Here is a 27,838-nt window from a genome sequence, read left to right as displayed (position 1 = left end):
GTTCCTCGTAATCAATGCAGCAGTCTTTTGAACGTTCTGAGTATGTTGCACATGTATCCGAGCAGTCACAAGTTGAATTCCCTGTACATCGACCGTAGCAGTTATTGTCTTCATCTGCGTTTGACGAGAAAACAAAAACATATTTTAAGATTATTCTTAATGGTGATGTTGTAATATCTCTTTACATGAGACGGTTACTTAAAAATTTTGACAGATCAAGGACAAACAACAATCAGTCAATGGTAAAGTTTTTCACTGTAAGTCTCTCATCAGCGTATGAAACGGTTTATGAAATGGTGGTCTCCAGTAAATTCATTCCGTTTGCCCTATTGCAGCGTAACTGATTTAGACTGCATGAAGAATTGATTCACGTTATGACTGCATGCTGCATCGGACTTCTAGTGCGATAGCTTGCGATGCAGCATATAAAAAAAAACACAAATGTAATTCTTAACGGTATTTACATAGAGAAGAAGTGGAAGTGGGTAAAGATGTCAGAGGCAAAAAAACAAACAAACAAACAAACAGATGTAAAAATATCAGCTGTAAAATGTATAGTAGTTCAATATTCAAGCATTGGATACCAGTCATACAATTTATGTTCTGACACATTGTTACCTTTTACACTTAATCCATATTGTAAATTTTCCCTCTGGCACGTCTGAGATCTTATTTTGTTGCTTGTTTTGTTTTTCCTATGCTTTTCTTTTCGAAGGAGCAGAAGTTGCACGGAATTTTTTGCAGTTTTCCTTCCGGTATTTTTTTTTTTATTATTATTACTTTTTGATGTTCAGACCTGTAACATTGCTAAACCCTCTCCCCTCCTTCGCAGACAAGCAAAACTGATAGACTTACTTTCACAAATAACGCCAGCAAGTAGGCTACAGTTTGAGGTAACGGTCACGTCGATGCTAAAGTTGCAGTTGGATAGTAGAGTCACACCTTCAAGAGAATTTAGATGACTCAAACATAGGACAAACTTTGGATCACAGCTTACATTAAGACACACACACAAACCACTTATATATGAATGCATCGTATATATGTATACTGTATTATACTGTATATAATATATGATATACTGTTTACAGTGTTCGTATGCATATTCCAAACTTCAAATGACCCCTTATTCCAAGCATGTCAAGGATCTCACTGTTTCTTAAAACATGAATGGGAAGGAAGATATGCATTATACACAATACATATACCTATAGGCGCCTACTAGACACTATAATAAAGTTCATATGTATGTAGGGATCTTTGACCTACGAGAGCAAGATATTTCATGCACTGTATCCCACGGTGCACGTTTACGTGTGTTTCGATTCCACACATGCGCAGACCTATACGATGTATGTAAAATCACATCAACATAATACTCTTTAAGCCAGTGTACAGGTATATGTATTATATACATATATGCACCAACAAAACACATGTCATGCACCGACAAAACGTCCTTGGAGCAACACCGAATGACTACAGCTGTTCACGCCATGTTTTTAACCAACTCCAGCTGTAGTGTCCCGGATGGACCTCTTTATTCTCCCCCCCCCCCCTGGTTTCTCGCTGCTGTTCTCCATCACACCTCCCCCCAACAAGAGGAAAGTTATGAATGTAACTTTTCAACTATAAACACCTTCGTTGTAAGGCTTACTTCACTGTTTTTGCGTACTATTCAGCTTACACGATTACAAACTCAAATAGTTTTGTGTTGTTTTCTTAAAACGTCACCTGGCATACTACACTTATAATTACTGATTTTCAGCCTTATCAGAATCAGTTAACTCCGGCATCAATCGTCCACTTTTAGAACAATATATGAAAATTTGACAAGCCCCCTACAAAACATGTAAATACAATATCAATATATCTACAGTAATACACATGTGAAACTATTTTCAACGGATGCACATACGTGTGCACATAATCCGGAACGATTACACCAGATGTAATCAATCATTTCTCCAGTAGTATCAATATTTTGAATGAGACTATGCTTTCTGGTAGTCTCGACTGTAATACTATATCCTCACATACTCGACCAATAAACTTACATAACTTCAAACATGTATAATATGTATATTTTTGTTTACACACACACTTCACCTTTAAATGTGGAAACCAAACACACTTTCTTCCTGAAATCGTTCTGACTGTTGCAAAGATATGTCTGTTTCTCCAACACAAATTTTCACTGGAGTTTCACTGAATGAGGTGACAGCAAAGTTTAACAAGTTGATTGTTGGTTGTCTTTATAGACCTACAAATGCTGATAGTTTGTATATGGATATTTTGATACATTAGAAAGGATCATGACGGAAGAAAAAAAACTTATAATTCTAGGGGATATGAATTATGATCATAAAAGAAATGATGTAATTAGTGATACCAGTAATCCAATTAATGATATTGAGAATTTATTTATGATGACTCATGTTGTGAGTGAACCAACTAGGGTTGCTGAAACCAGTTGTAAATGCCTAGACCACATATCACATATTGATGATTCTATCTGATGATGACATCTAATGATTTTTGTGGAGTGGCAAAGATCTCCTTAAGTGATCATTATTTGATTTATACATGTGTGGTATTTTATAAGAAAGAGCATGGACATAATTTGATACATTTTCGTGATTATAGTAACTTCGAATTTACTCATTTCATTGATGATTTAGAAAAGTGTAATATATTTCATCTTGAAAATGATATGGACGATACCATGGAAATGAAATGGAACAGATGGAAAACTGCATTCCTGGACATATGTGATAAGCATGCTCCGATTAAACAATGTAGATTGAAACGTAGACATAATCCATGGATGACACCAGACATTATCAAGTTGATTTATAGAAAAGATTTTTTGAAAAAAAAGTCTGTTTCTGTCAAATCTCCAGAAGTTTTGTCAGAGTATCGGCAAGTTAGAAATAAGTTATCTGAAGAAATTACATTGAGCAAGAAATTGTATTTTGATAATGTCACTCGAAAGTATTGTAAAAATAGTAAAGTATTATGGAAGGAATTGAATAGAATTCGATGTGATGATAAGCATTATGTGTATTATACCACTCCTGGTGAACTTGATGGTGATAAATCAAACAGGTTATTTGTTAATGTTGGTGAAACAATATCCAGATCTTTTCAAGACGATGTTTTTAAATGGTATCACCCGCAGTGCATTCATTCTTTTAAGATCGATAGTATCGACTCAAATAGGATCTTTACATTACTATCGAATCTACCAACAGATAGTAGGATGGATGTGTTATAAATGGATGCAAAGCTTTTGCAGATTGCTGCACCACTGATTTAAACGACTCTTTGCAGTTTGTTTAATGAAAGCCTAACAACTGGTTAAGTACCTGTAGATTGGAAGAAAGCAAGAACTACACCTGTTTACAAAGGCAAGGGTTCAAAAAATGACCCTACCAACTATCGGCCAATCTCTGTAGTTTGCCATATATCTAAACTCTTGGAGAAAGAGGTTCATAAGCAGTTTTTGGAATATCTCCAGAGTAACGACTTAATCAATGTTGATCAATTTGCTTTTCTTCCCGAACATTCATCCCACACTTGTTTGCCTCGTGTTGTGGATGACTGGTACGAAGCGTTTAACAACAATGAATGTGTAGTAGCCTGTTTTCTTGATATATCTTAATGTTTCGATAGTATTGATGTGAATATTTTGCTGACCAAGCTTAAATGTTACGGAGGTCAAGAATATGAGTATAAATGGTTTTCCAGTTATTTACATGATCGAAGTCAAGCTGTCCGAGCACATGGATCTTTATCAAAGTTCCGTGATATTAGAGTGGGTGTGCCCCAGGGTAGTATACCAGGACCCATTCTATTTTTGTTATTCATGAATGATATAACTCAGTGTCTTAGATTTTCACAATGTAATATATATGCGGATGATGTGGTTATTTATACCACTAGTAGGCATGTTGATGAAGCATCCTCACGTCTGCAGTCAGATCTGAATGATTTATATCTTTGGTATACTAGGAATAAGTTGAAGATTAATGTTGATGCAAAAGCAATGGTTCTGAGTACTTCCAAAAAATATGATCTGAATATTTCTATTAATGCTGAACTTATAGAGCAAATTCACAGTATTAGATATTTAGGTATCGAAATTGATGATAAGTTATCATGGAATAACCATGTACGACAGTTAACGAAGCAGCTAGGTTGTAAAATTTATTTACTACAGAAAATACATAAGTTTGTCAATCAAAATGTGTTGAATTTTCTGTATCTTCAGCTAATACAACCTTGCTTAGATTATGCTTCTTCTGTTTGGGGCCATTGTACTTCTAAATCATTGGATAATTTGTCACGTCTGCAAAAGAGAGCAGCAAGAGTGGTAAAAAGCAATTAAGATTATGAATAGTCATGGTGCTGATCTTATCAAAGAACTTAAATGGCAATCATTTGAGAATCGGCGAGATTATTTTTTGGCAACATTAATGTACAAATGTGTATATGGTTAGCTCCCTCTCGTATGGTTAATGAAATAGAAATGGTCTGTGACAGGCATTCTCATAACACTCGTTCAGCCGACTCACTCAATGTGGTCATTCCAAAACCAAATCTTGCATGTTTCAAGAAGTGTTTTCGTTTCTCAGGAGCACAAGTATGGAATTCACTGCCAGACATTTTACAAAATGCACGGACTGTTCAGCATTTTAAGCGTGTATATAAGCAGTTATATTTTCTGTAATGTGTACTTGTTGTTGTAACCATCTCAGCTGCAGATAATCTTTCCTGTTACTTTTAATCTAGTATTGAAAATTGTTGATTTTTTTTTGTGGCTTTATTGTAACCTCTTTCTGCAAGAGACTGCGAGAGAATATTATCATGTTTCTTATGCTCCTGACTTTCATGATTATTCTTTGGTGTGTGTGTGTGTGTGTGTGAGTGTATGAGTGTGTGTGTGTGTATGCGTGTGTGTGCGTGTGTGTGTATGTGTGTGTGTGTGAGTGTGTGTGTGTGCGCCTGGATATGTGTGCTCATGACTGTGTGTGCTGAATTGCGTATCACTCCCTTTGATAAGAGTGACATGTATGCCGGCATTTATGCCAATATATTTTCTGGTGCTAGGTTCAGACGTTTTCTTTGTCTATCTCTGCAGTCTTCTTGCCAAAGGATTTGCAAAAATAAATTTGAAAATATGAATTTTATGTTGTTGATAATTAACTATTTATCTGATTTGATATTTCTATTACTGCAGCTGATTTTGATTTTTATACTGATGACAATTCATTGTAATGATTGCATTTTTGTTTGTATTTTTATGTTTTATCTCAGGACCTTGATGAAAAACAGCTCATGCTGATCAAGCAATCCTGAATAAATATATTTCTATAAATAAAAATAAATAAATAAATAAACATTATTGGCAATGAGGTTTTCGAAAAATGCAGAAGAGTATGAATTGATCCGACTTAATTCTGTAGGGGAGCGTCAAAACAAATCAAAGAGTTCATCATCATCATCATCAAGGGAGTCAAATGCTGCGTTGGGTCGATTAGCCATAACGCAGAACGTAAAATATAATTATGAAGGCATGGCAACTGCTGAGGTTGAAAAAGAATGAAATATTTGGACATAAATGTAGCACAAACAATTCCGGCGAGTATAGCGAGTAGCCAAAGACTAATAAACATAGAATTCAGACGACATAGACAAGGAACATAATACAACACAAGTAGAAAGCGTACACACAAAATAGCAAGGTCTGCAAACGGAATTCAGCAGAATCAGTACCGGGCGGGCATATCAGTCAGACCGCAGCACGTATGCTAATGAGCCGATCCGGCAAGATTTATTCAGCACTCTCGTTGACGATCTTTGCGTTCGAAAGGTGTCTCGTCGTGCCAGATTTTGCGAGAGTTTGACAGGGCTATGGTTTTCACAGTGTAGCGACTTGTACATACATTCATCATGGCTACAAGTCACGGTAAATTGTTCTGCAGACTCTGATCTTTATTTTGATGCTAAATTTGCGTATAACATCGGATCTTATCATGACGATATAATCAGTTGAATTTGCGTAAATTATACCTGCTTTTCACGGAAGATTTTGTCGTCTAAAGTTCGTTTCTGGTTCCTGACCGGATTAAGAAACTGTTGTTTCTGATTTTGGCTTTTTCGTAGAGAGGAAACTTAGATACTCATCATATATTGGAATCAAGGAGATGCAAGCATGATCTATACTAGTTTTTCTGTTTTGAAGTGTCTGTAAAATTCACTCCTAAGCCGGAAGTATGCTCCACACAAAGAGTACAGTGGCGCGAAAGAGCTCTCTCATTGGACAGTGCTTGCATTCAGCACTTGAACTTGGCTTGAACTACACGCGTGCCAAGAAACCGCAAGTGGCATCAAACCGTTATGTAGCAGCGTAATGACGTAATGCAAGCGCTGAATGCAAGCGCTGTCCAATGAGAGAGCTTACTCTTGAGATTGCACGGTTTCAAGCTGATCAGCACTGACATCGATGTATATTTTACTGGTTCCTGACCGGTTTAAGCAACAACTTGTCAAGATGTTTACATGTATAGAAAGATTAAGAGATAGACTACCAAATAATGCATTTTCATTGAGATGCAAAGTGAATTCGGTATTCTTTTGACGTCTTGTTTGTTTGTTTGCTTTTATTTCTCCATTCAATCAGATGCAATTTGAATGCAAACTTCAAAAAGTACAAAGACAAAGAATAACAAGTGCAGTGAAATAAATAGATAACAGTACATAAATAGATACACATAGGTGATTGCATTGAGCAATGTATATACACAGAAACATAAAATAAGATATACAGTATTTTTCAGTAAACAACAGAGATCATTGAGTGCAGGAGACCACCATCATAAGCGATTAAGCTTGAAATGGATGGAGGCCTCATAAAATGACTATCCAACGACATAACTCTCTTGGAGGAAGGTGATCAGGTGAGTGCAGTGCAGTTGCAGGTGAGAGTGCAAGATGCGGTTGAAGGAAGAAAATAGAGATTGACAATAAGTTGACAATCTATACTATAAATATTTGTTAGCTCAATTGGTTTGGAGAATATAATTGTATCAAATATCGTTTTAGTGAAGCTTTCAAAGAATAAATACTTGAACAAGACTTTATATTATCCGAGAGATTATTCCAAATGTCCGGACCCGAATGTCTTGTAGATTTATGTGTCACTAATAATTTGGGATTCAAAAGGTGGAAATTTCTACATATACGAGTAGGGTACGAATGGACAGAAGTATTGAACCTTAACATGTTATCAAACGATGATGGAAGTTGATCATGTATATATTTAAACATAATTACTGCTACTTGAATAATATTCAAATCAAAAACCTTCAATGTTTTAAGCTCATGAAATAAAGAATCAGTATGAGCCAGAAAATACGTATAACTTTCTTTTGTAATTTGAATATAGAATTTATTTTGGTAGAGCCGCAAGTACCCCATACAACATTGCAATAACTTATATATGGGAGAATTAAGGAATTATATAATAGAAATAAAGTTGCACGAGGAAGAAAGAACTTCAGCTTGCAAATTATCCCTATATTTCTAGAAATACACGTTGTAACATAATGTAAATGCTCATTCCAAGTCAAACTTTCACCTATATATACTCCTGAAAATTTTTAATTCGTTTTCTTTTCTAATGGGATATCATCAATGTTAATATGTATCAACGTATCTTCATTATGAGAATGAAGTTTGAAATGAATAAAGTGAGTCTTTTTTATATTCAAAGAAAGTTTATTAGACTTAAACCAATTTGATACTTTACTAATTTCAATATTTAAAGTATCATTTACAATCTTAAGATCTTTGTGAGAATAAAATATATTCGTATCATCAGCAAAGAGAACAAAAGAGAGAAGAGAGGATGTATTCATGATATCATTAACATAAAGAAGGAATAATAGTGGGCCCAGAATTGAGCCTTGAGGAACACCACATTTAAATAAAAGGGGGTCAGATTAACAACCGTTAAAAGTAACATATTGTCTTCTACCATAAAAGTGTTTGTCCTCGAATACCATAATGACTAAGTTTGGTGAGTAAAATAGAATGATCAAGAGTATCGAATGCCTTACTCAAATCACAAAATATACCTGCAACATGTTCTTTGTTTGCAAAAGCACTCGTAATCTTGTCATAAATTTGTATTAGTGCTAAATCAGTTGAATAATTTCTTTCTGAAACCATATTGATTGGGAATAAGTAAATCATATTTATTAATAAATTTAAGAAGTCTATTATAAACATTTTTATTTCTAAAATTTTGGATATACTAGGCAATAAAGAAATAGGACGATAATTGCTAATTTCATGAGGATCATCTTATTTATGAACAGGATTAACTTTCGCTATTTTCAGCAGATCAGGGAAAATACCTTGTGATAAAGAAAGATTAAATACATGACTTAACGGTTCTGCGAGTGGATAAACTATTTCTTTCAATAACATCATACTTATTTTATCAAAACCACAAGATTTAGAGCTATTTAAAGATTTAGTGATACTAATGATTTCACTGGGACTTGTTGGATTAGAATAAATAGACTCTTGATTTTGGTCAAAAAGATAATCTGTAAAATGAGCAAAAGTATTGCTAATTTTAGTAGCAAGTTCCGGACCGATGTTAACGAAATGAATTAGCATTCATATTGGGATCATTTATTTTAATGCCGTTTAATGTGATATCATCCGTTGGCGGAGAATCAGGCTTTTTACCTAGGACCTCTTTAATGATTTTCCATGTTGCATTAATATTCGAAGAAACCTTTTTCATTCTATCAGAAAAATATAATCTGCGGGATAAACGAATCAATTTTGTCAATTTATTTCGATAAACTTTATACATATTCAAATCAAATTCAGTTGGGTTACGAATATGTAACTTATACAAAAAATTACGAGTGTTTATAGATTTCAAAATACCTTTTGTAATCCAAGGATTTCTTGGTTTACTTCGGTTACTTTTTATTCTACATAAAGGAATATTATTTTCATAATAATACAATAATTCATCATTAAAACATTTATATGCCAAATTAACATTGTTATTACTATAAATATCTGTCCATTCCTCGTCTTGAACGTGTACTGCACGAATTACTTTTTTCATCACTTTTTAAGCTCAAATTACGCTATGATACTTTTCATTTACAATAATTTGAGTAACATGTGACGATATTTCCTTAAATTTGCTACCAAATTTGTGAATATAAGGCGTATTTTTGTTGCCGAAAGCCAAAGGACAAAATCCCCTTCCGCAGCTCATTACGTATGCAAGCCTAGAGCGGGCTTGCATATACGAGTTGAATAAATACGAGCGAATTATCGGGTGCTGCGGTCTGACTGATATACCAAGCAGAAAAAGAAGAAGTAGAAGCTCCCTACGTTTTGTCTGGGCAGAAAGTGTGTGAGGAATTATAGGATAATCAAGAATGATGGAAGTGAACGATGAAAATAAAGCAACGCTCAAAAGGAGCATGAACTTAAAGAGAATGCAGACACCAGTCGAGCAGCAATCAGTGGAAAGCGAAAGATTCGTCATAGATTAAGCTATTACGGTATGGATGAAATATACATTGTTACATGATATCAAATCTTACAAAGGAACATAAAATTGTATAAACAGGGTGGTCCAGAAAAAACAGAACACCTATGATCTTTGAATTCAGCAATTTGTTGCAAATATGTCATTATTTTTCATACTATTGGTAAGGCCATTCTTTTTCGACTAGAATAAACGCTAACTTCTTTAATTTTGGTTAATGCATTCTGATTTTACGACCATTTTTATCAAGTTTTGCAATTTTCAAAAATGTGATCGTTTTGCTCTCTCAGAGATACCGAAATCAGCGAGAATTCGGCTTGCCATAGACCCAGTAGCGTCCACAATGTGGAGAATGTCGGGCACATGGTGTGATTGGAAAGAAACAACTTCAAGATACAACTAATTCAAGCACAAATCAGACTTTTCCTGCTATCTTCACAAGTTCATCGAAGTTTTCTGACACTGTAAATTCAGGATCATGACAGGAATAATGACTGCCTTTCCACTTAGCACTGAAATCAGCCTTGAAAGCTTTTGCATGTATTCAAACATAAGCTCTTCTACAATCTCATATAATCATATCTCTCTCTACAAGGTCAAATCAAGCCAGGAAATATACAGAGTGCTCCTGAAAGAAAGGAACACCTAAGATCTTTAATTTCAGCAATATTCATACTGTTGCAAATATGTCATTATTTTGCATGCTATTGGAAAGGGCATTCTTTTTCCAATAGAATAACGCCAAATTCTTTAATTTTGGTTAATGCGTTATAATTTTAGGACCATTTTTGTCAACCCTTCCAATTTTCAAAATGTGATCTAGATACCGAGAGAATATTGCTGTGTCGGTTTATGAACGAATGAACGGATATCTCACCGGGTTTGAAGCTAGTTCGCGACTGCAGATTTTGCTAGTTGCAGAGATGTCTTCGCTAGCCTAAGACTCTCAGACGTCTATTGTGAAATTACTCTGTCTCCGAGCAGGAGCAGGAAATTTAAGACACGATTTAACAAATGCGGTTGCACCGATTTTGAAAATTCTTAATCTGGGCTGTCTGACCTGTATAATTATGTTCAGATAAATGAAAAAAAAAACTCAAAGAAAAGCAAGGATAATGAAGATAATAAAGTACTTTAATCATAAACCGACACGGCAATATTCTCAAGTCACGCTGTATTTATCAATGTATACTTAATCAAGTACGGGCTTCATTCCTAAACCCTCATGAATAATAAACCTCGCTATTTCCAGCTTAATTCAGCATCTCAATGAGCCCAAAAGGTCATCTTATTGACAATGATAACGGACAATGACAATCACACCGTCCACCTCACATTCCAGACATTGTGAACGCTACTGGTTCTACGACAAGCCGAATTCTCGCTGGTTTCGGTTTCACTGCGAGTGTGAAAAGATCACATTTTGAAAATTGCAAGGGTTGATAAAAATGGTCCTAAAATCATACAGCATAAATCAAAATTAAAGAACTTGTTGTCATTTTATTGGGAAAATGGACTTACCAATAGTACGCAAAATAATGACATATTTGCACCAATATTGCTGGAATTAGAGAGCAAAGGTGTTCCGTTCTTTGTGGGCGACCCTGTATAACGGGGTTGCTTCCATAATTACACAGCTTCTTTAGCTAGCAAAGCGTTAGAAAGCTTGCTGGAAGCTTTGCGCCTTACCTCGACATGAGACGCCAGCATCCTCTTGATGTCTACAGTTGTGTTTCAAGAATCCATTGTGTGGGCAATCTAGCAGTCTCTCTTCACTTCCCTGGCACTGCACATTGTCAAGGAGTATTCGACCTTCACCTGGACCGAAGCCAGGCCAACGAATGGCCCGTTCTGCAGCTGGATAGCCCAGCATCCTACAAACCACCTCGGCGTCATTGCTGTCCCACTCGTCATCACAGATTGTTCCCCAGGCACCGTCGTAATAAACCTCCACCCGGCCCTCTCTGTTATTGGAACCACCGACAAGCCGAAGCTGGAATGGGGCCCTCGACGGACTAGGTGACGGTGATGCTGTGGAGATGATAGTTCAATAATACTCATCTAATCACGTCTTGGATACGCATTCTTTGAGTCAAGGAAAGAAACAGCTTCAAGATACAGTAAATTCAAGCACAGATAATCCTTTTCCTGCAATCTTCCCAAGTTCATGAACAGTCAGATGAAAGTTTTCTGACACTATCAATTCACTTGACATGCTTGAAAGCTTTTGCATGTATTCAAACATGAGCTCTTCTACAATCTTACAAAATGATGTCTCTCACTCTACAGGGTCAAATCAAGCCAGGAAATATACAGGGTGGCCCAGAAAGAACGGAACACCTGAGATCTTTAATTTCAGCAATATTCATATTGTTGCAAATATGTCATTATTTTGCATACTGTTGGAAAGAGCATTCTTTTTCCAATAGAATAACAGCAACTTCTTTAATTTTGGTTAATGCGTCATGACTTCAGGACCATTTTATCAACCCTTGCAATTTTCAAAATGTGATCTATACGAAGAGAATATTGCTGTGTCGGTTTATGAACGAATTAACGGGTATCTCACCGGGTTTGAAGCTAGTTCGCGACTGCAGATTTTGCTAGTTGCTCCTAAGACTCTGAGACGTCTATTGTAAAATTACTCTGTCTCCGAGCAGTCGCAGGAAATTTCAAAGACACGATTTAACTATGTGGCTGACCGATTTTGAAAATTCTTAATCTGAGCTGTCTGACCTGTATAATTATGTTCAGATGAATGAAAAAAAAGAAAGAAAAGCAAGTATAATGAAGATCATAGATTAATTTAATCATAAACCGACACAGCAATATTCTCAGTTCCCACTGTATTTATCAATGTATACTTAATTAAGTACGGGCTTCATTCCTAAACCCTCATGAACTCGCATCACTGATAATCATGCCTCTGAATAAACCTCGCTATTTCCAGCTCAGTTCAGCATCTCAATAAGCCCAAAATGTCATCTTATTGAAAATGATAACGGACAATGACAATCACACCGTCCACCCCACATTCCAGACATTGTGAACGCTACTGGTTCTACGACAAGCCGAATTCTCGCTGGTTTCGGTTTCACTGCGAGTGTGAAAAGATCACATTTTGAAAATTGCAAGGGTTGATAAAAATGGTCCTAAAATCATACAGCATAAATCAAAATTAAAGAACTTGTTGTCATACTCTTGGGAAAAATGGACTTGCCAATAGTATGCAAAATAATAACATATTTGCAATAATAATAATAATAATAACAGTAATAATAATAATAATAAGGTCTTATTTACCCAGGGTAGCCTCTTCAGTGTTACCACTGCTCTACCAGAGGGCCCTGCTATTATTATTACCCTAGCGTTGCCAGGTAACCATTTATACACCTGGGTCGAGAGGGACACAGTGGGTTAAATCATCTTGTCCAAGGACGTAAGCACTGGGCGGGATTCGAACTTGGGTCCTCCGATCGGGAGTCGGGAGTCTTATCCACTATGCCACAGCGCCCCCACAATATTGCTGGAATTAAAGAGCAAAGGTGTTCCGTTCTTTGTGGGCGACCCTGTATAACGGGGTTGCTTCCCTAATTACACAAGATTCTTTAGCTAGCAAAGCGTTAGAAAGCTTGCTGGAAGCTTTGCGCCTTACCTCGACATGAGACACCAGCATCCTCTTGATGTCTACAGTTGTGTTTCAAGAATCCATTGTGTGGGCAATCTAGCAGTCTCTCTTCACTTCCCTGGCACTGCACATTGTCAAGGAGTATTCGACCTTCACCTGGACCGAAGCCAGGCCAACGAATGGCCCGTTCTGCAGCTGGATAGCCCAGCATCCTACAAACCACCTCGGCGTCATTGCTGTCCCACTCGTCATCACAGATTGTTCCCCAGGCACCGTCGTAATAAACCTCCACCCGGCCCTCTCTGTTATTGGAACCACCGACAAGCCGAAGCTGGAATGGGGCCCTCGACGGACTCGGTGACGGTGATGCTGTGGAGATGATAGCTCAATAATACTCATCTAATCACGTCTTGGATACGCATTCTTTGAGTCAAGGAAAGAAACAGCTTCAAGATACAGCAAATTCAAGCACAGATAATCCTTTTCCTGCAATCTTCCCAAGTTCATGAAAGTTTTCTGACACTATCAATTCACTTGACATGCTTGAAAGCTTTTGCATGTATTCAAACATGAGCTCTTCTACAATCTTACAAAATGATGTCTCTCACTTTACAGGGTCAAATCAAGCCAGGAAATATACAGGGTGGCCCAGGACGAACGGAACACCCGAGATCTTTAATTTCAGCAATATCCATATTGTTGCAAATATGTCATTATTTTGCATACTGTTGGAAAGGGCATTCTTTTTCCAATAGAATAACACCAACTTCTTCAGTTTTGGTTAATGCGTCATGACTTCAGGACCATTTTATCAACTCTTGCAATTTTCAAAATGTGAACTACATACCGAGAGAATATTGCTGTGTCGGTTTATGAACGAATTAACGGGTATCTCACCGGGTTTGAAGCTAGTTCGCGACTGCAGATTTTGCTAGTTGCAGAGATGTCTTCGCTAACCTAAGACTCTGAGACGTCTATTGTAAAATTACTCTGTCTCCGAGCAGGAGCAGGAAATTTAAAGACACGATTTAACAATGTGGCTGACCGATTTTGAAAATTCTTAATCTGAGCTGTCTGACCTGTATAATTATGTTCAGATGAATGAAAAAAAAAAAGAAAGAAAAGCAAGCATAATGAAGATCATAGATTAATTTAATCATAAACCGACACAGCAAAATTCTCAGTTCCCACTGTATTTATCAATGTATACTTAATTAAGTACGGGCTTCATACCTAAACCCTCATGAACTCGCATCACTGGTAATCATGCTTCTGAATAAACCTCGCTATTTCCAGCTTAATTCAGTATCCTAATGAGCCCAAAAGGTCATCTTATTGACAATGATAACGGACAATGACAATCACACCGTCCACCCCACATTCCAGATATTGTGAACGCTACTGGTTCTACGACAAGCCGAATTCTCGCTGGTTTCGGTTTCACTGAGAGTGCGAAAAATCACATTTTGAAAATTGCAAGGGTTGATAAAAATGGTCCTAAAATCATACAGCATAAATCAAAATTGAAGAACGTGTTGTCATTCTATTGACAAAAATGGACGTACCAATAGTATGTAAAATAATAACATATTTGCAACAATATTGCTGGAATTAAAGAGCAAATGTGTTCCGTTCTTTCTGGGCGACCCTGTATAACGGGGTTGCTTCCCTAATTACACAGCTTCTTTAGCTAGCAAAGCGTTAGAAAGCTTGCTGGAAGCTTTGCGCCTTACCTCGACATGAGACGCCAGCATCCTCTTGATGTCTACAGTTGTGTTTCAAGAATCCATTGTGTGGGCAATCTAGCAGTCTCTCTTCACTTCCCTGGCACTGCACATTGTCAAGGAGTATTCGACCTTCACCTGGACCGAAGCCAGGCCAACGAATGGCCCGTTCTGCAGCTGGATAGCCCAGCATCCTACAAACCACCTCGGCGTCATTGCTGTCCCACTCGTCATCACAGATTGTTCCCCAGGCACCGTCGTAATAAACCTCCACCCGGCCCTCTCTGTTATTGGAACCACCGACAAGCCGAAGCTGGAATGGGGCGCTCGACGGACTAGGTGACGGTAATGCTGGGGAGATGATAGCCCAATAATACTCATCTAATCACGTCTTGGATACGCATTCTTTGAGCCAAGGAAAGAAACAGCTTCAAAATAGAGCAAATTCATGCACAGATCAGACTTTTCCTGCAATCTTCACAAGTTCATCAAAGTATTCTAACACTGTCAATTCACTTGACAAGCTTGAAAGCTTGCATGTATTGAAACATGAGATCTTCCACAATCTACAGGGTCAAATCAAGCCAGGAAATATACAGGGTGACCCAGAAAAAAAAACACGGAACACCTAAGATCTTTAATTTCAGCAATATTCATATTGTTGCAAATATGTCATTATTTTGCATGTTATTGGAAAGGGTATTCTTTTTCCAACAGAATAACACCAACTTCTTTAATTTTGGATAATGCGTTATGATTTCAGGACCGTTTTTATCAACCCTTGCAATTTTCAAAATGTGATCTAGATACCGAGAGATTGCGTCTGCTGTGTCGGTTTATGAACGAATTAACGGGCATCTCACCGGGTTTGAAGCTAGTTCGCGACTGCAGATTTTGCTAGTTGCAGAGATGTCTTCGCTAGCCTACGACTCTGAGATGTCTATTGTGAAATTACTGTGTCTCCGGGCAGTTGCAGGAAATTTGAAGTACAATGAACGAGGAAAAATAGCTCGATATTGATAAATAAGGTGAATCGTACAGTTATGGAAAGCTTAGGTCTCTAGGAGTAATGATAATTAAGTTTCAGAAGGTGAAAACGTCTCTAGAAAGATGGATAGATGATGTTTTGAAACCCTATTCTGATCACAAGAACCCAATCTGACGGCGAAATTTCGGGGGCCGAAATTATGACGTCACACTGCAAAAAGTCCGGTGTTAAATAGTGAACACCGAGCTGGTGTTAAATTTTCGGTGCTCATTTATGGTGTTAAATTAACACCTCCGGGTGTCACTTCCAAATTTTAAACTGTTTTTTGAAGAGTTTCTTAGTAACTGCACTTCTTGTTGATTTTTTAATTTAAACAAGACGATCAAGAAGTTTACATTAAAATACTAGATTTTTGAAAAAAATGTGAAAATAAATTTACACCACAGTAACACCAGTTGGTGCGGTCTCTTATTGAAGCTGGACGGGTGTTAAACCATTGATATTAACACCAACAAATATCAAATCAATACCATGTGGTGTCATTTTTGAATTAACACCAGTACAGTGTCAAAGTAACACCAGGTACAGTGTCAAATTAACACCACGAAGTGCCAGGTGAACACTTTTCAACACCATCACAGTGCATTTTTAACACCTGTGGGTGTGGTCCTTTATTGAAGTTTGATCGGTGTTAGATTTAACACCCGTGGTGTTAAATCTAACACCGATGTTTTTACAGTGCACGCAAGGAACGAACAAGCCCTGCATGCGCTGATGCGCTGTTGCTACCCCCAGGGTAACTACCCCCCCCCCCCCGATAACTACCACCCGGATTATCATAACCCCTGGATAACTACCCCCGCGACTGTCCCCGGATAACTACCCACCCCAGTGCCGTATCAATGACCAATCAGAGGCTTCAAAACTCATGAGCCGAAAAGCGAGTCGGCCAGACTCTCTGTACATACGGCACTGCTCCCCGCCCCCCACCCAGACAACCCCCCGCCCATAACTACTCTCGGATAACTACCCACTGGACAGCTACCCTCCCTGGGGTCCATTTCATGAGAGACTTTCTCTCTCCTAAGTCACATCAGGGGGGCATTTCATGAAGGAACTTGTCGGATAAGATATCAGACAAGTCCATTATATCCGACAAGTTTTGAGAAATTCTTTCGTCTGATTGGCTGATTTCTCTGAACTTGTCGGATATACTTGACTTGTCAGATATTTTATCCGAAAAGTTCCTTCATGAAATGCCCCCCTGGAGAGACTTCGTGAAATGTTTTTTACTTCTCCGTGAAAGTCTCTCTCTGAGGTCGTGTGGCCGGGCAAAATTGCGTGGATCGAACTACTCTCTCACTTTTTTGAGCAATTAACCCCAAATTTGGCATGTATGACCGATATCAAAGGAAGATGTGCAAGACACATTTTTCGTTAGTATTGCATAATGCGTGGCCATGGCAACGGCAAATCATTAACAAATGTTATAAAATGCCGTGCCGTGGAACTACTCCCTCGGTTTTATAGAAATTCAGTTAAAATTTGGGATATACAATCAATGTAATGTGTAGTTGTGCAGGACGAATTTTTTGTGTGTGAATAAATCTGTTGCCATTGGAACAGCAGTTTTTTGTATCAATCATACAACAACAAAAAAAAAAAAATGTGGATTTACCGACCTACCTGAGTTTTTGATTATTTGACTTGAATTTTGGCACATGTGACCTTTACAGCATGTCTATGTGTAGAACACATCTTCTATTGATGTTTAACAATGCGTTGCCATGGTAACAACCCCCTAAAAGAATACAGAAATATTGTGGATTCAGCTAACTCCTGCAGTCTTTGAGCATGGCTTCAAATTTGGCACATGAGACCGCTATGCAACTATGTGCAAACGTAAACTTTCGTCATTGTTGAACGATGCGTTGCCATGGAAACAGCATATTCTGAATGAAAATCACGCAAAAATACTTTGGATTCAGTTATCTCCCTCAGTCTTAAGCATTAAGCTTGAAATTTGACACATAGATGTTACCGCTATAGTACGTAAATGCGCAAACTTAATCTTTCGTCATTGTTACACAGTGCGTTGCCATGGCAACAACATTTTTTTCACTTAAAAGCATACAAAAGTATTGTGGACTCAGCTTAATTACTCCCTCAGTCTTTTAGCATTTAGCTTGAATTTTGGCACATATGACCACTATGGCACATAAATGTGCAGACTTAATCAGAGTTAAACAATACGTTACCATGGTAATAGCATATTTTTAATGAAAAACCATACAAAAATACTGTGGATTCAGTTATCTCCCTCAGTCTTTAAGCATTTAGCTTGAAACTTGCCACTTATGACCGCTGAGGTATGTAGATGTGCAAACTTATTCTTTCGTCATTGTTGAACAAGTAGTTACCAAAGTAACAACATATTTTGAAGAAAACGCACACAAAATTACTGTGGATTTAGCTAACTCCCTGAGTTTTTAAGCATTTGGCTTGAAATCTGGCACATGTGACCGCCATATTACATTCATGAGCAAATTTATTCTTCTGTCATTGTTAAACATGTTGCCATGGCATATTTCTAGTGAAATCGTACAAAAATAAAATGGATTCAGTTAACTCCCTCGGTCTTTCAGCATTTGACTTTGGCATATGTGACCGATACATTATGAAGATGTTCAAAATTTATCTTTCGTCATTGTTGAAAATGTGTTACCATGGTAACAGTACATGTATATTCTGAATGAAAATCATACAAAAATTTCAGTTCAACTAACTCAGTTTTTGAGCATTTGCCTTCAAATTTGGCACATGTGACCACTATATTACCTAGATGTGCAAAATTTATCTTTCGTCACTCTTGACAATGTGTTGACATGGTAACAGCATATTTTGAACGAAAATCTAATGTAGGTAGGTATAGGTAGGTAGGTATTTTCGTTAAAACATATAAAAATTACAGTTTAAAACGGCTGGATTGCCCATATTCTGCGTTGCCGCCATAGCACCACTGGACTTCCATGGGGTCCAGTTACATAATTAAACAAGCATTTACAATATGCAAGAAAACATACAGACGATACATAAAGATGAATTGAAAAAGGAACGCAAAAAAAACAAAAACAAAAACAAACCTACAGGGATTAAGGTCACAACAAACATACCTGACAGCACTTTATCAAACATTACATAGCGGAACAGAATAAAAACAAACCCGGCTATCCAGTCACTAATAACAATACATTGCAACTGGAATTTATGAATTTGTACATAGTCTTAGAAAAGCATTTAAATTCATAGCTGTTCGAGCAGCTGACGGTAGATTATTATACATAAATGTCATCAGGTGTTTGTTTCTACCTTCCACCAAAGTGTCCCATTGCAGAGTATTGTGAATCTCTAGCTTAGAAACAAGGGATAGTGTGAATTCAGCTAACTCCCTCAGCTTTTGAGCATTTCACTTCCAGTTCAAGTTCGAATTTTATTCGTTTTTCCACAATAAAGCAATATAACATAAATCTCACTTTCTTGAGTGACAGAAACAATGCATGTAAATTCGTACAAAGAAAACAACAATAATAGGAAAAACTAACAGTTTCAATACATTGCAATTGTTGCAGAGGTAACGAAAATGAAAGAATTGTCAATATGCACTGTGTGAAAAAAAACGGAGGGACCCACTAAAAAGACAATGCTTGTAGAGTGTGGGCCCCTCTTGTATTAAAAACTCGATGCAAAATTTAACTGAATATAGCAACAAAGCAGCACGAAAAGTTTGGCATAAAAAGTTTAGCAGCCCACTAAGAGACAGACGGACAAACAGTTACATACAAAACAATAACAAACAAAATAATGAGCATGAGACAAGACTGGGACAGCAACAAGACTACTTATAGGAAAGAAAACTGACATGACGACACGACAGGAAACAAGACTATAGCGCGACGAAGAGGTAACAAAATAGACAGGAATATGCAACAGAGACAACGATCCTCGGAGGTTTGAGGAAGAAAGAGAAGAAGAAGAAAAGAAGAATATACAACAAACCCTTCAACTGCGAGGTATAAGTTAAAGAAGATCATATCATAATCAAAGCTTAGGCAAAAGTAACTATAATAAAAAGAACGGCAATAAAGTTTTTGCGGACGGGCAACAAAATAAGCCTATGAACTAATCTGATTCAGGGGGTCGTCATTATAGGATTGCAAAAGAAAAAAACTTCAATCTCCTTTTAAAGGAGTATATAGAAGGAGCAGATTTTATATCGTGGTTCAGGGAATTCCAATAATTAGGTCCAGTGTAAATAAGTGTATTCTTTGCTAGAATCGTTCGAAGAAGTGGTAAATGAAACTCGTTAGAGCGTCGGGTGGGGTAATTATGGAATGATTGATTTTTTTTGGAACATAGAACCAAAGATAGGTGGCAGTAAACTGTTATCATACATATACATAAATTGGCCTAAGTTGTATAAAAATAATTCGTTGATTTTTAGTAGCTTATTACAGTTAAACAATATATTTGTATGTGAACGAGTGAGAGAGTTGGAAATGATACGGAGGGCTTTCTTTTGCAGTAATAACACTCTATTCAGCAGCGTCTGATGTGTATTGCCCCAAGCTAAAATTCCATAATGAAGGTAAGGGAGTATCAAAGAGGAGTATAACACAAGTAATGTCTCTTCAGGAATATAAAATTTTGGTCTGTTCATAACACCTATATTACGAGAAATGATTTTGCAAATATGATCAATATGTATTTTCCAAGAAAGTTTATTATCTACAGAAATACCAAGAAATTTGAAATATGACACACTTTCTAAATTACAATCATCCAGAACTATTTCTGAATTCAAAGAATCAACAGTATTGCTGAAAAGAATATATTTTGTTTTTTGAACATTCAATGACAACTTATCAGCTCTGACCCAGTTGGTCACTTTTTTCAATTCTGTATTAACTTGTTGAACAAGAACATCGATATCGTTATGGGCAAGAAAAACACTGGTGTCATCAGCATAGTGTATAAAGGAAAGTACCTCTGAAACAGAGGAAAAATCATTAATATATATTATGAATAGCAGCGGCCCTAAAAGACTTCCCTGTGGAACACAACACTTTACATCTCTTATGACTGAATCAAACAAACTGTTTTCTGTCAGCTAAATTATTATTTTATTATTTTATTTGGCAGAAAACATGCAATACATAATCAATTACAAAACTCTAAACAATCAATCAATACAATAACACAAAAATTCACAAACACTGAATGCACCTGACAGGGCTGCCAGGCATTGGGCAACTTAACTAAAAAACTGTAGTCCGCGGACCACCCTAACCTATATCCCTTCCAGACGCATTCAACGTTACAGATTTATATGCCACTGATTATCATAATAAAACATTCATAACTGTACTTTTTAAAATTTCTTGCATGAAAATACAAACTATGTAAAAATCATTATATATTCTACAATATCAAGTCACAATTTACAAACTCATAATCACAGTGACATAGTTACAAAACAGATCCCTTTACTCTCCAAACCCTCCCCTCAGACACTCCCAAAATGAAGAATCCTATCACCCCCCCCCCCCCCCCCTTCGTACAACCATTAACACAAAACAAAACAAAAAAGACATTCTGCAAACATTAATGACAATTCGAAGCGGGTGGTAACCAGGCCAACAAAACTGTACAAGGAAGCCAGTGGCGTACCACAATCCCTAGCCAATCCCAATTTCTGAATTAAACCCATTTTCCCCACAAAACCCTCAGAAAACCAATAAAAAGTAGTCAATATACATATACAGAACATAATATAAACATACATTTCTAATTATCATTATTATCAAACTGCTGAATTAAGAAAATGACAAGAAACAAAAAAATGCAGCTGTTTCAGAAAAAAAAAAGAGTTTAAACTATGACAAACAGGTAAAAATCATTAAAAAATTGCACAGATACTAAACAGAAAACAGCCTTCTGGGCTGGAAAAAAATTGCCATTTCTCAGACAGAAATTAAAAGGGACGGTTGGAAAAAAAACGAGAAAAAAAAACCACAAATTGACTATCCACCCCCCCCCCCCAAAAAAAAAAGTATTAATACTTTTGTTGAAAGCAATGTTACAAAAAAAAACCCAAAAAACTCATAACTGACAAATCTTAAACATAAATACAATCCTGTATTATCTAATCTTTTGCAGATTAATACCATGAGGTATGCATACTTATGTACACATATTCATTCACTCATAAATACATTATTTCAACATCATTTAAATACCTCAACTTAAAAGAAAAATAATGTCCACAATACTGGATATAAAAAACATACACAGAAATACAATTCAGCACTTTCCTTCAATCTTCGACCTTATAACCTTTGGCCTTTTTGGCAAAATTGGGTTATACATGCATACAAAAAATTAAAAAAAAAATCATCCTGCAGGCAGTGCACAAATATGAGGGAACAGCAAACCTTTGAAGTGTTGCCCCCGACCCTTGACCCCGACCCCCGACCCCATGAACCAAAAATTCCCAAGATAATCACCGCCAGTCAGCACTCATATGACCTTGAACCATTTCTAAGATATGGAGAAAAAAACAAAATTTCAACATTTCCACTTGATCCCCCAACCCCCGCCCCTTGACCCCACGACCCCATACCTTCACCAGAGAATCCCGATTGGGTAATGTGCACTACGTTGAAAAAAATATATATCTTCAGGCATTGCACAAATATGGAAAAAATAATAAATTTTCAAACATTTGACCTTGAGCATGTGCACCAAAAGTTGATAGGCAACACTTCACCCCCTAATGCACATACATAAGTTCCATAAAATACCTCAAGATGTTTTTTTTTTTTAGTTACGCCGTCTACAAAATTCATTACGGACGGACGGACGGACAGACAACCCGAAAACACAAAGCCTCCGGCACCACTTCGTGGCGAAGGCATAAAAACCGATAAAATACACAATAAATATCGCTATAAAACTACATATATACTCCACATGAAATCAGTGACAGACCAAATCCGACACTTAGGTGCCTCGGCAAGGTGGGGATTTAAGTGACTGCACAATGTTGAAAGAGACACAGCATATTAAGGACTAAGTTTCTGAGGTCAGAAGGTAGAGTATCCCACAGATTGGGGAACTCGTGTATTGCACAGAAATACAGACTATCTTTACACGTGGACAAAAATACATCGTTATTATACATATGCATAAATACATTTACCGGTAAATGAGATCCATACACAAAAAACACAAACAAACAAACAAACAAACAAAAAACCGGTACAAATACACATAAATGTCGCTATGAAACTACATGTACTCTACATGAAATCAGTGACATACCAAATCCGACACTTAAGGTGCCTCGGCAAGATGGGAATTTAAGTGAGTGCATCATGTTGAAAGAGACACAGTAAGGACTGAGTTTCTGAGGTCACAAGGTAGAGTATCCCACAGCCTGGGGAACTCGTGTATTGCACAGAAATGCAAACCATCTTTACGTGCAAGGAGATGCCTGAACCTCAGGTCATCCAAATGCCGTGGGTTCACCACCACAAGGGAGTTCACAACAGGACATTGAATATGTTTGAACCATGGGCGTAAATCCCGGGGGGGGGGGAATGGGGGGATATATCCCCCCCCCCCTGAAATGGAGGAGGGGGGATGGCCTGTACAATCATCAACCCTGAATTTTGAGGGGAAAAAATGGAGGAAGCAGAAATGTGATTGTATCAATTTTGGCATATTGCATGACGTTTGTACGCCGGCCTTCAGACAGGTAACAGAGCTGAACAGTATTCTATCTTGTAGGAAAATTTATAATTTTCTCAAGCACTCGCTCGCTTCGCTCGCTCGCGAAGAAAGTAACATCGATATACACTGTAAGGTATGGCTCAGGCGTTGACAACGTCAAATAGTATAGGTCTACATGTAAACATGCTATGACGCGAGTAACTGGGGACCATCTGCAAAATATGTACGAAAACAAACAAACAATAACAACAACTTTATCGCCACAATTGAATCCCCTCCATTTCCTGAATCATTCCTGAGAAACGACAGTGACTGATGACTCAGTCAGGATACATCTATGGGCATACCAAGGGAAGATCAGGGACGTCGAATCTATGGGGGGCAAAGGGGCATTTGCCCCGCCCCAAAGGAAGTGTTTAGACAGACAAATCATTTATCCCCCAAGCAATTCCCGAGATGAGGACAAATCTCGAACTTTCTAAATGGAAAATTGTCCAAATATCGCCAGAACTATGCACCAGATTGTTGTATTGCAATCATGAACATGCAAAAGGTCCGCTATACAGGATAAGGGATAAACTTTGTACACTTTTGACATAGACGTATATTCCCTAATTTATCAAAGAGTGTGCAGCAGATCTTTCACTTAACTAAAGCAACCTAATATGTATAGAGGCGTCGATGGGGGGGGGATGGTTCTCAAATAAAAGTGGGACAAACAAAAGCGAAAGATATAGCTACAAACGGCAGTTTTTGGAGTGTAAAATGTTAAAATTTTAAAGCTCGCTCGCTCGCATTTAACCGCTATGCCATTCTCCTGATGTTGCTGCCAGTGATTGACAGCAGGTGCACCCGGTGCGCCCCCTTAATTTCCAAAGCGAAAATATAGCTACAAACGACAGTTTTTAGGACTGGAAAATGTCAAAATTTTCAAGCTCACTCGCTTCGCTCGCTAGCATTTAATCAGTATGCCATTCTCCTGATGTTGCTGCCAGTAATTGCCGGCAGTTGCGCCCGGTGTGCCCCCTTAATTTCCAAAGCGAAAAAATACAGCCACAAACGGCAGTCTTTGGACTGTAAAATGTCAAAATTTTCAAGCTCGCTCGCTCCGCTCGCTCGCATTTAACCGCTATGCCATTCTCCTGATGTTGCTGCCAGTAATTGCCGGCAGTTGCACTCGGTGTGCCCCCTAAATTTCCAAAGCGAAAAAGTACAGCTACAAACGGCAGTTTTTAGACTGTAAAATGTCAAAATTATCAAGCTCGCTCGCTCCGCTCGCTCGCATTTAATCGCTATGCCATTCTCCTGATGTTGCTGCCAGTGATTGTGAGCAGGTGCGCCCCCCTTAATTTCCAAAGCGAAAAATATAGCTACAAACGGCAGTTTGGGGACTGTAAAATGTCAAATTTTTGAAGCTCGCTCGCTTCGCTCGCTCGCATTTAATTATTATTCCATTCTCCTGATGTTGCTGCCAGTAATTGCCAGCAGTTTTTGCCCGGTGCGCCCCCTGAATTTCCAAAGCGAAAAATATAGCTACAAACGGCAGTTTTGGGACTGTCAAATGTCAAAATTTTGAAGCTCGCTCGCTCGCATTTAATCATTATGCCATTCTCCTGATGTTGCTGCCAGTAATTGCCAGCAGTTTTTGCCCGGTGCGCCCCCTTAATTTCCAAAGCGAAAAAATACAGCCACAAACGACAGTTTTCGGGACTGGAAAATGTCAAAATTTTCAAGCTCATTCGCTTCGCTCGATCGCATTTAATCATTATGCCATTCTCCTGATGTTGCTGCCAGTAATTGCCAGCAGTTTTCGCCCGATGCGCCCCCCCCCCCTTAATTTCCAAAGCGAAAAAATACTAGTACAGCCACAAAGGACATGTGGGACTGTAAAATATCAAAATTTTCAAGATCACTCGCTTCGCTCGCTCTCATTTAATCGTTATGCCATTCTGATGTTGCTGCCCGATTGCCGGCAGTTGTGCCCGGTGTGCCCCCATAATTTCCAAAGCGAAAAAATACAGCCACAAACGGCAGTCTTTGGACGGTAAAATGTCAAAATTTTCAAGCTCGCTCGCCCCGCTCGCTCGCATTTAACTGCTATGCCATTCTCCAGATGTTGCTGCCAATAATTGCCAGCAGTTGCGCCTGATGCGGCCCCCCTTAATTTCCAAAGCGAATTAAAGTATAGCTACAAACGGCAGTTTTTAGACTATAAAATGTTAAAATTTTCATGCTCGCTCGCTCCGCTCGCTCGCATTTAATCGCTATGCCATTCTCCTGATGTTGCTGCCAGTGATTGACAGCAGTTGCGCCTGGTGTGCCCCCCTTCATTTCCAAAGCGAAGAATATAGCTACAAACGGCAGTTTTTGGACTGAAATGGGTCAAAATTTTCAACGCAAAGAGATTTCACCGTAGGAGGGGGAAATCCCCCTACCATACCCTCCCCCCTCGCTTGATTCGTTCCCTCACATAACCGCTCCTCCTAAGATCAAATCCTGTCTACGCCGATGATAGGCCCCATTATTTAGTAGGCCTTCACAGTGATGTCGCACAGCAAGAGCTGAAATACCACGATTTTGTCATTCAATAATATATTGTGAATATTTCATTTTCTTATTGTTTTTTTAAAGAAAAGAAAACAAAATTTTCACAAGTGAGCACCAGATCGCTGAATTTCAGGTCTGAAAATGCAAAATCTTCCTCGTGTGGGAGAGGGATACCCCCCCCCCCCCCATACACACCCTTCCCCCGTTCGGTCGTTCCGCTCCCTCTCACAGATATTTCCACAAAAAAAAAAAAAAAAAAATGTTTTCATACTTTTAAGGTCTGATTTTCCGCCGAAAGTCGTCTGACAAGCAAAAAAAAAAAAAAAGCAACAAGAACAAAAAGTCTTTATGTTGTTGCTGCCACTTTTCTCCCACTTAATATTTCATGCAAAAGAGTGGGGCATCCGATCCCTGTAAAGTGTGTGTGTGGGGGGGGGGAGAGGGGGGCACAAAGCTTCTTACCCCCCCCCCCCCCAAAAAAAAAAAAAAAAAAAAGGCTGCGCCGGTCCGGTTATGGGCTTGTAATCGTGGTGATGGTGACCATCCCCCCCCCCACTCCTCAGTATGGATTTACGCCGTTGGTTTGAACAGACACTTAGTAATAAAAACCAGGGTAAAGTAAGTCCTTCTAGACTTGAGAGATTTCCAGTTCAGCCTTTGAAGGCGTTGCTCGTATGGCATTTGACCTCGCCTTTTCTTCAAGGCAAGACGCGTTGCTCTACACTGTATCGACTCAAGTCTGTTGATAGAGCCCACTTTGTGCGGTGTCCAAACAGGAAGGCCATATTCAAGGACTGGGAGGACTAAACTCTTATACAAGGTGAACACAGCCACTGATGAAAGACCTGAGGCTAGGCTGGTTATCAAACCAAGTAAACGATTCGCTCTAGAGATCACGTACCCAACATGGTTATCCCAGGACATACGATTGTTCATGATGACACCCAAATACGTAATTTCGGATACCTCCTCCAACTGCGTATCATTGAGGTAGTACTGTGCATGGCCCGGATGTCTTTTCCAGGATATTCTCATGACTTTAGTTTTGGAGGTATTCAGACTCATTTTGTTTCTGTCACACCAACCTGCAAGAGCATTGACATCATCTTGGAGAGCCTGTTGATCTGTGAGGGCATAGATTGGTCGAGAAATAACAGTGTCATCTGCAAATAGCGCACATCTCGACGCAACAGCCTCGGGTAGGTCATTGATGAATAAGTTAAACAGGCAAGGTCCCAGGACACTCCCCTGCGGTAAACCTGAGGTAGGCGTCGACCACTCTGAGTAATGTCCTTTATATCGGGCACGTTGTAATCTGCCGGACAGAAATGAACGGATCCAGAACCAAATATCACCTGAGATGTTATACAGCGATAGCTTCTGCAGGAGGACATCTTGAGGCATGCAATCAAACGCCTTCGCGAAATCGAAAAATATCGCGTCGATGGAAGGAGGTCTCCGCTTGTCAAGATCCTGGAGCCAGGAGTGGGTCAGAGTCATCAGCTGGGTAACACATGACTTTTGATGAACGAAACCATGTTGGAATGGAGTAAGGAGACAATGTGATT

At 38.3% G+C, this 27,838-nt stretch overlaps 1 protein-coding gene and 1 long non-coding RNA gene across 2 annotated transcripts; both read right to left on the bottom strand.

Moving 5' to 3' along the window:
- Positions 1–66: 66 nt before the first annotated feature.
- Positions 67–11,296, bottom strand: LOC140245084 (uncharacterized). Its single transcript, XR_011902320.1, has 3 exons — positions 11,282–11,296; positions 856–942; positions 67–114 (listed from the first exon to the last, which is right to left on the bottom strand). It is a non-coding gene; the product is annotated as an uncharacterized lncRNA (long non-coding RNA).
- A 68-nt stretch (positions 11,297–11,364) lies between these two features.
- LOC140245219 (scavenger receptor cysteine-rich domain-containing protein DMBT1-like) lies at positions 11,365–27,770 on the bottom strand. Its single transcript, XM_072324807.1, has 5 exons — positions 27,356–27,770; positions 14,947–15,295; positions 13,248–13,573; positions 11,411–11,623; positions 11,365–11,378 (listed from the first exon to the last, which is right to left on the bottom strand). Exons 1-5 carry the CDS (start codon positions 27,768–27,770, stop codon positions 11,365–11,367), a joined length of 1,317 nt encoding a protein of 438 aa, XP_072180908.1.
- Positions 27,771–27,838: the final 68 nt, after the last annotated feature.

Source organism: Diadema setosum, chromosome 22, assembly GCF_964275005.1.
Source record: "Diadema setosum chromosome 22, eeDiaSeto1, whole genome shotgun sequence".
NCBI classification, from domain to species: Eukaryota; Metazoa; Echinodermata; class Echinoidea; order Diadematoida; family Diadematidae; genus Diadema; species Diadema setosum.
The sequence above is the reverse complement of the archived record's forward strand: the minus strand, read 5'-3'. Positions and strand labels throughout refer to the sequence as shown.

What these genes read in the sequence shown, in the direction of transcription:
- LOC140245219 (XM_072324807.1), bottom strand. Translation starts at nt 27,770, where the DNA reads ATGACTCTGACCCACTCCTGGCTCCAGGATCTTGACAAGCGGAGACCT. An exon ending in TGATGTCAATGCTCTTGCAG is followed by an intron (nt 15,296 to 27,355) that starts GTTGGTGTGACA and finishes TCATCTCCCCAG; the next exon opens with CATTACCGTCACCTAGTCCG. An exon ending in TGCTGGTGTCTCATGTCGAG is followed by an intron (nt 11,624 to 13,247) that starts GTAAGGCGCAAA and finishes TCATCTCCACAG; the next exon opens with CATCACCGTCACCTAGTCCG.